General features: G+C 64.7%; 1 protein-coding gene across 1 annotated transcript in view; it reads left to right on the top strand.

Annotated features, from left to right (window-relative positions):
* The first annotated feature begins 3,239 nt into the window (after positions 1 to 3,239).
* The window catches only part of MAMDC4 (MAM domain containing 4), a 12,767-nt gene continuing 7,188 nt past the window's right edge, over positions 3,240 to 8,818 (top strand). Inside the window, 10 exon segments of the mRNA XM_019474959.1 lie at positions 3,240 to 3,765; positions 4,932 to 5,105; positions 5,322 to 5,447; positions 5,741 to 5,886; positions 6,012 to 6,096; positions 6,347 to 6,475; positions 6,705 to 6,851; positions 7,055 to 7,149; positions 7,450 to 7,608; positions 8,274 to 8,358. Of these exon segments, the coding sequence (XP_019330504.1) occupies positions 3,240 to 3,765; positions 4,932 to 5,105; positions 5,322 to 5,447; positions 5,741 to 5,886; positions 6,012 to 6,096; positions 6,347 to 6,475; positions 6,705 to 6,851; positions 7,055 to 7,149; positions 7,450 to 7,608; positions 8,274 to 8,358 (1,672 nt within the window).

Here is an 8,818-nt window from a genome sequence, read left to right as displayed (position 1 = left end):
GGAGCGCAGCTGCTTGCGTGGTCACGCATTCATGGCTCCCCTGGGTCTGGGTTGTACCCCCTTACAGTGGGAATGATGCCCCCTGGGTTTCCAGCCCCTTGTGGGGGGCCTGACCCCGGAGCTGGCAGGGTCTGGGGTGGGGACAGCAGAAGGTGTGTCAGGATTTGCCTTGGGAAGGGCTGAGGCAGATGAGGAGAAAGCGATGGGTCCCCGTGCCTGGTGGAGGGAAGGGCAGGGTGGTCCCATGGGAAGGACCGTCCTCATCTCCTGCTGGGGGGGAGCCGAGCTGCCTGGGTTTGGAAGAACATGCCTGTTCCCAGCCTGGCAGGTGGTCGCACCTTGAGGTAGAGCATCCTCCTTGACTTCAGCCCTCCGGACGGCCAGGACTGGCTCCCGCCCCTCAGTATTTCCCAGGGGGACTCTCCGCTTGCGCTTCCAGTGAGGAGCAGGGTGGGGAGACTGGGAAAAGCTGCTGGAACCTTCAGTGGCAGGAGAGCCGGAGGGAGACGTGCAGGTCAGGTTGGCCAGGTGGATTGCTCGATCGCCATTCCATACGATGTTGGGGCTGGAGGAACCTTGCCTCCCCTGGTCCCAGGCCTGTTTCACTTGTCGGGCTGTGACCCTGCGTGCTCCCGGCTCCTGCCTGGCCACTTTGCCAGCTGCTGCCTCCCTGCCTTCCCTTCTTGCTGTCAGGGATGCAGGCTACCTAAACAGGAGGCGGTTCCTCTGTGCCCAGAGCAGTGCAGGGTTAGCACGACCTGCTAAAGCTCGGCCCCTGTGCCTGGTGTCCTGCCCCAAACTCAAAAGGTAGACCGTGATGGGTGGGGATGAGCTTCGTGGGCCAGGCTGGGGGTGCAGGGCCCACTGCCCGGCTGGTGGCTCGGGGCTGGAGCTGTGTCTCCTGCGGAAGATGGTGCCTAAAGCCACCTCCAGCCTTGCAAGCTGGTGGAGGGGGAAGAAAGCTGAGGGCTAAGCCCAGGTACCCTAAACATGCATGAGGTTGCACTAGGCCTCTAGAAAAATAGCTCTGCTGTGCCTAGACCTTACCTCCTGCAAGGTGTTGACCATCTCCCCCATGCCGGGGTGAATGTCGCCCAACGGTCGTGCGTGCGTGGGGTCTCATTCCCTAACACTAGTGGCTGTTAAGTGTCAGACCCTGGGCGGGTGGGGGCCGAGTGCCTTGCATTGGTCACATGGAGGAGCACAGCTTCCCTTTGAGCCACCAAATCGCAGAGCTTGAAGGCACCTTGGAGATGGTCTAGTCTGGCCCCCTGCCCCACTGGGGCCAGCTCCGGCAGGTTGCTCAGGGCTGTGACCAGGTGGGTTTTGGGCATCTCCACGGATGGAGACCCCACAGCAGCCTGGGCAACCTGCTCTGGTTTTGACAACCCTCACAGGAAAAAAGTTTTTTCTTAATCTTAAGCGGTGTTTCGTGTCCTTGCTTTGTTCTTCTTGTCTCTCGGCCCTTCATGGGGCACTTGCTGCTCAGAAGAGGCTGGCTCCTTCCCTCTGCTCCCTCCCGTCAGGTCTTTATACACATGGGTGACATCCCCCTGCGCCTTCTCTTCTCCAGACTGAGCAGCTCCAGCGCTCTCAGCCTGTCCTCGTGGGAAGTCCGGTCCTTTCATCATCGTCACAGCCCCGAGCTGGATCTGCTCCTGTATGCCCACGTCTCTCTCGTACTGGGGGCCCAGGATCCCACTGTGTCTCCCCAGTGCAGAGGGGAGGGATCAGAGAGGATCAGACCTGCTGGAGATGCTCTGCCTGTGGCACCCAGCAGGCTGGTGGCTCCTTTGCCGGAGGCCACAGCGCTGGCTTGTGGTCAGCTTGGTGCCTGCCAGGTTTCCAGGCAGCCAGGGAAGGGCCTGCAGGCACTGCCGGCTCCAGGGTGCCCAGGCTGGGAGGGCGCAGGGTTGCTGGCATCTGCCTGTTCCGGCTCACGCTGGGGGAAGGAGCTGAACCCTGCATTTTACTGCACCTGATGCAATCGCGCTGCAATCTGCTGTCCAAGGCCATCGGCTAGGAGGGGAGAAACCTCTGCACTCAGCCTTCAGCAATGGGGGGCCCTCTCTGGGCGCAGGGGCTGCCGGCAGCAGAGGCAGGAGAGCTCCCCTGGGGCAGTGCCAGCCCCCATGAGCCCTGGCAGCAGCTCCCCCTGCCCAGGTGGGGAAACTGAGGCGGGGACACTGGTTGCTATCACCAGGCCGCTCTGGTAGTGCTGTGTGGGGGCTCTGGCTGCCGAGCCATTCTCTTTCCAGGCTGAACAGCCCTTCCTGGGCCTCTGCTGGGGTTGTTCTCCCCCAGGACTGACCTGGTTGTGGCCCTAGAGCCATGCCCCTTTGCCCTGTGGCAGTCGTGAGCTGGGTGCTGAGATGCTCCTGCCAGATGGAGCGGTGCAGGCAGGGGTGAGGGCTGGCTCCTGCTGATGGCACCTCTGGGTCCCCAGGGCCAGGGGCTGCCTGCTGGGGTTGGGGAAGAGGGTACAGGCTGGGGAGAGGCAGCCATGAGCCCGGTCCGTCCCCAGGGCCAGGGGCTTGCCTGCTGGGGTTGGGGAAGAGGGTACAGACTGGGGAGAGGCAGCCATGAGCCTGGAGAAGGAGCTCTGCAGGCAGCCTGCCAGGCTCTGCGCTGGCCTGGGCATCCTCCCAAGGCGGCTGCCGCACAGACCGCACATGGCAGTGGGAGCACAGGGCTGCCAGGCTGCTCAGCCTGGACCGGGCAGGCTGAGACACCCCTCCTGCCTGCCATCGGTGTGTCCCTGGGACTGGGCTGTGCTAGAGCCCCAGCTTTTGGCAGAACCAGCTCAGCTGGGTGCTGGGACAGGCTGCTCCTCCTGCGTGTCCTCCTGCCTGTCCCAAGTCTCCAGACAGCCGGAGTTTTGTTCTGAATTCAAAGCCCCAACATTTTTATGGCTAAACACCCCCAGTCCTAAGGATCCCTGCCTGTTGCGGCTCGCCATTACCCGGGTACATCATGACCCATTTATACCTTTCCTGCCTTGGGGGTCACTCCTTGCACCCACTTTCTACTGCCCTCCAGCACAGCTGCCCTCCCTGACCAGGGTACACCCTGCTGCCAGCGCACGCCCTGTGCCCAAAGGCTGTGCCCTGTGCCCAAACCTGTGCCTTGCACCCAAGAAGGCTGTGCCCTGCACCCAAAGGCTCTCTCACTGCTCCTTATGCTCGGGGACTGTTTCTCCCTGTGGTTAGACATGATACAGCCCAGGCAGCTGGCACGGCATGGCCCTCACACCCCTGGCGGAGGTGCCAGCTTCTCCCCCAGGGCTGGCAGCATCGCTGGCTCGGCAAGAAGAAGTGGCCTTTTTTCTCGCTGAGCCGATGTGTGCCACTGGACCGCGTGAGGTGGCCCCGTCCCAGTCAGAGCAGCACCCAGCATCTTGGCATGGTTGGAAAAGGGGGGCTGAAGAAGAGGGGTTCGGTGGGGAAAAGCAGCCGAAGGTCTCCTGCGGACACACAGCTGCCAGCTCGCCGCCTGTGATGCTGTGCCAGGCAGCAGGACCGTGGGTGGCCTGTCCCAGCCCGGCACACCGCCTCGCCATAAACCTCGCTGCCGGGGCTGGGAAGCCGATAACGGCGGGGCTGAAGTCCAACACGAGGCAGGTCCCAGGGAGCAGATTCCAGCCCTGGGCTCGCAGCGTGGCCTCCCCTGCTGGCCCTGTGCCTCTCCCGGCTCCGTTTTACCGTCACCACGGCCTGGAGGCCGAGATGGCCAGGCAGGCGGTGCTTGCCCTCCTGCTGCTGCTGGGTGAGCTCTCTGCCAACACAGGGGTCGCGCTGCAGGGAGGGAAGGGGCCGCGATGCTGGCTGCTCTGATCCGTCCCTCCCCGGCGTGGGGTCCCATGGGGGTTGCTGCTTCCCCCAGCTCGGGGGGGTTGTGCTGTTCCGGGGGGGGCTGGGGCAGATACAGCCCAGCAAAACCCTTCTCTGGGCTCCGTTGGCGAAGGTCAGACTGTGATTCCCCTGGGCAAGCAAGCGCCAGAGCCACCAGCGCCGGGCTGGATATCACCAACGGCTTTGCTCAGCGTGGGGAGGAAAATGCCCAGATTTTCCAGTTTCCCCCAAAATGGGGGCTGAGACTCGGAGCAGGGGTGTGATATACCAGGCTGGAGGGTCAGTGCCCCCACCCCGGCAGGCTCTGGCTCCCTGAGGGCGTGTGGGAGCGGGGCTGATAGTGGGAGATGGCAAAGCAGGAGATGTGGGAAGTGTGGGGTGCGGGGGCAGTGGTGGGGGGTCCCGTCCAAGGGACAATACCGCTGAGAGCTCAGCACTCCCCCCAGCAGGGTCCCAAACCCGGGAGCCCAGACAAATGCCACCTGCAGGCCACCTGTGCCCTCTGTCACCTGCTGCGGGCACTGTGCCCAGATCCTCGTGGGGTTTTCAGCCCCGTGGTCTCTCCCGTAGCTGGGACTGTTCTTCCCGGTGGGTCCACGGTTGTCATCCCCCAACCCCCTAGCCCCACTCCTGCTCCCTGCTCCTGGGGCGAGAGCAGGCAATGGAGCAGGGGGCACCGTAGGTGCTGGGGTGGGTCCACGGTTGTCAACAGCTGCAGCAGCGGGAGCAGGGGGCACCGTAGGTGCAGGTCCCTGGGGTGGGTGCTGGTCCCTGGGGTGGGTGCAGGATCCCAGGGTGGGTGCTGGGGTGGGTGCTGGTGCCAAGGGTGGGTGCAGGACCCCATCATGGGTGAAGGTCCCCCAGGTAAGCACAGGTTCCCGGAGTGGGTGCAGGTCCCTGAGGTGGGCATAGGTCGCCAGGCTGGATGCAGGTTGCCAGGGTGGATGTAGGTCCCCCGGGTGGATGCAGAACCCCAGGGTGGGTGCAGGTCTACCCAGGTGGGTGCAGGTCCCTGGGGTGGGTGCAGGACCCCAGGGTGGACCCAGCCCTGCCCTGACACCCTGTCCGCCCCACCCTCAGGGTACCTGCGGGGCTCGACTGTGCTGGGCACCCCCTTCACCTGCGATTTCGAGGAAGGCAACTGTGGCTGGCAGGACGTGAGCACCTCAACTTACAGATGGGTGCGGGGCCGGGCCAACCTGGCCGCATGGGGCATGGGGCCCCACTCAGACCACACCGTGGGCACCGACCTGGGTAAGCGGGAGCTGCTTGGCTGCTGAGCAGGCTCCAGGCACCCACAGCACCACACCTCTGGGCCATGGGTGCCCTGAAGCCAGGGTGCTGGAACACCCATCCTTGTAGGGTGCAGGGGATGCAGCAGACTCATGGTGGGGCAGGAGCGGTGCCAGCCACAGCTCCAGTGCCATCCCATAGGGCTGCAGCCCCCACTCTGCTCTCTGCCCTCCCCAGGGTGGTTCATGGTGACCGTGTCCCCCCCGGCAAAGACCACGGCCACGGCCTGGCTCAGGTCACCAGTGATGAGGGAAGCAGCCGCCACATGCGAGATCAGGGCCTGGTACCACCTCTCGGGAAGCGGTGAGGGTGCCCACGGCAGGCACGGACGGGCCTCAGGGTACCGGGCACAGGGAAGCAACAATGGGGAGCAGTGGGGAGGGACGGGACCATCTGCCCCCATGGCAGGGACAGAGCCACTGGCACCTTGAGATAGGTCCTTGCCATGCTGGCTCGCCTCTTCCATGCTCTGCAAGCAGAGCTGGTGGGACCCGGGGGTCTCATCTCCGGTCCCCAGAGCTGGTGGGGTTTGGTTTCTCCCCGCGGGTACCCTGGGATGCCCAGTGCCGAGGGCCACGTTTTGGGGCTCCCCACAGGGCTCAACCAGACGGAGCAGCCGGTGCTGCGTCTGGCCATGGCGTACAGGGACGAGGTGGTGGGGCTGTGGCAGAGCCCCGAGCGCGGAGGCGAGGGCTGGCACCAGCTGGTCGCCTACCCGGGCCGGATCACGGAGCAGTTCCAGGTGAGACAGTGCTGTGTCAGTACCCGGGCACCATCCCCACGAGCTGGGGCCAGAGGAGCCGGGTGATGCACTGGGAGCCGAGGATGCCTGGGCAGCTCATGCCATCCCCGTCCTCTCGTCGGCAGCTCATCTTCTCCCTGACAAAACCGCCCGCGTGCAGGGCAGAGCTGGCGCTCGATGACATCATCTTCAGGAGCTGCGGCTTGCAGGGTGAGTCCCGCTTCCGCTGGGATGAGATGTGAGCCAGGATCCCCAGGGAAATTGGTTTGGGCTTTGCACCCCAGGGGAGCTCTCCCGCTGCCCGCTGTGTCTTGGGGGCACCTTGCCCTGGCCAGGGCATGGGGCCAGTAGTGAAAGCCTGTCCCTCAAGCAACCCGGGAAAGGATGTGGGGGAAGCCCAGCACGTGTCAGGGTGCCTGCAGGGCCAGCCATGTGCTGATGGCGTGTCCCACCACCCCAGAGCCCAGGCAACATGTCTGTGGGGCGGAGGAGAGCTGCTGCGGCCAGGGCTCCTGCCTGGCACAGCACCGCTTCTGCGATGGCACCGACGACTGTGGGGATGGCTCGGATGAGGATGCAATGCGGTGCAGTGAGTACCCCTGGCCCTGGGGAGGGGGTCCTGCCCACTGGCCCCCCGACCGCACTGAGGGTCTGCCCTGGTGGGGCAAAGCCGGGCCGTGGGGCTAGCAGGGTTCACCCCAGCTGTGCCCCATGGCTGTGCGGCCAGAGGGGTAAAAATCACCCTGAGGATTTTGTGGAGGGGTCAGCCCACCACAGGGAGCTCCCTGGGTCACTCTGCTCTCCCTCCCTCCCTTCAGAGTCCTTCACCTTTTGCTCCTTTGAGCAAGGTCTTTGCAGCTGGAAAGCGGAGGTCGGGCAGCCGATGTGGGAGAGGAACACGAGTCTGAACCTGGGGACCATGTACAGCATGCCCACCCGGGACCACAGCAATAACAGCAGGGCAGGTACGTGGCTGGGCACTGGCACCCCAGGGGAGCCCCACCATGGGTCCCTGGGGCATCACTGGCCCTGGGGCGGACATGCCCTCTGGCCCCTGGGGTAACACGTGCCTGGGCTTGGCTTAAGGCTGTGCCGGGAAAACAGTGTCTTGCACCCGCATGCCCAAATGGGCACCACTCAGCCCCTTCCTTACCGGCATCTCCCACAGGTTTTTTCCTCCACGTGGGCAGTGCCTCGGCCGCGGGGGCTGGCGGCCCGGCCCGGCTCAGCAGTCCCACTTTCCAGGCCACCAGCTCCTGCTCTGTGAGTCCTGCTGGGACCCCACATCACAGCCTTTGTGGGCATGGCGGTGGCGGGGGACAGGGTCCCCGTGGGGACCCCCACATGGGGCTGGGGCTGCGCTTGGCCCTTTGCTGGGGATGGGCAGTGGGTTTTTGGGGGTGGTTTGGTGGCTTCTCCATTGCCCATTGCGAGCTCTGAGCTCCTCCAGCCCCACCTTTGTGAGCATCCCGTAGGGCAGCAGCCACGCCATGGGGTGCGGGGGGCTGCGTGCCCCTGCCCTGAGGCTTCGGTGCTCACTCACCCCCCCCTCCCCATCCCCAGCTCGTGCTGTACTGCCACCTCCACGGCTCCACCACCAGCAGCCTCAGCATCTTCTATGTGACCAACTCCACCAAGCACCTGATGAGGGAGAGGACGGGCGACCTGGGCAGCTGCTGGGTCCGGGAGAGAGTGGACTTCAATGTGACAGGGAGCTTCAAGGTTGGCCTGCACCATGCTGGGGCAAGCTGGGCTGCCTGTGGGGCAAGGGGCACAGGGCCACCCCAGAGAGGGCACAGGGCCACCCACAGTACACACACATGGGACCAGGGGTAGGGGTTGAACTGGGAACCGGACACCAGAGCTGAGCCTCCTGATGCTGGCATGTGCCACCCTCGTGTCCCTGTGCCCACACCTCCAAATCCCCAGCCCAGGGACCACCCCACTGGAACGGGGAGGGGGAGGTGTCTTCATCCATCCCATGTCACCCCATGCCTTCCCACTGTCCTGTCTGCTGTCCTCCACAGCCACCCACACAACTCAACCCCCCTCTCAGCTGGCCCTGGAGGGCACCCCAATGGCATCCTGAGGGAACCCAGAGAGCACCCCTGGCCAGCTGCAGGCCATGGCTGTGTGCAGGGGCAGCACCATCGCCCCAAGCCCACCGTGGCCCTGCCAGCCCCACCGTGCACACTCCTTCCAGCCACAGCATCACCCCTGCTCCCACTGAGCCCCTTCCTGGGGGAAGCGCGTGTTGTCCGATCACAGGAGCTGGGTTCCCCCATCCCGCAGCTCCTCGGTGTGTCCCCCTGCCCTGCAGCATCACCCATCCCTCCATGCTGTGCAAGGCCCTGTGTTGACGTTGCCGGTGCGGTGCTTCCCTGCAGGTGCTGATCGAGGGGGTGGCTGGCAGCACGGGGACCGTGGCCATCGATGATCTGATCCTGTCTCCGGGCTGCATGCAGGAGCAGGGTGAGCCGGATGGTGGCTGTCCCCCACCCCTGCTCCGGTGTGGGCAGCAGTCCCCAGGAGTCTTGTGCCCATGGCACCATCCCTAAAGGACCCACCGCAGGGTCTGCCTGTCCCTCTGCTCATCACAGTGACCATCCTGGGTGCAGCGTGGCAAGCACTTGCCCTGGGGCCCACAGCTCTGGTTGCCCGGTATCCTTGTCCTGCAGCTGTGACATTCCATCCCCTGCACCAAAACATCCTGCCCGAGCCATGTCACACAGGCAGCTACCATCAGCCCGCTGCGTCCCCTTCGTCTGGTGGCAGCAGACAGGGCAGGGCAGGGCAGGGATGGGGCTGGCGGAAATGGAGAGCCAGGGAGATGGTCAGGGACAGGGGACCGTGGCTTGAAGGGGTGACGCCAATGGTGCTGCCAGGCCCTCTCACCGCCGCTCTCCATCCCGTGGTGTTTCGCCATCAGAGA

This window comes from Aptenodytes forsteri, unplaced genomic scaffold (genome assembly GCF_000699145.1).
Source record: "Aptenodytes forsteri isolate BGI_AS27 unplaced genomic scaffold, ASM69914v1 Scaffold494, whole genome shotgun sequence".
NCBI classification, from domain to species: domain Eukaryota; kingdom Metazoa; phylum Chordata; class Aves; order Sphenisciformes; family Spheniscidae; genus Aptenodytes; species Aptenodytes forsteri.
Note: the sequence above shows the minus strand (reverse complement) of the source record. Positions and strands in the feature narration are given on the sequence as shown.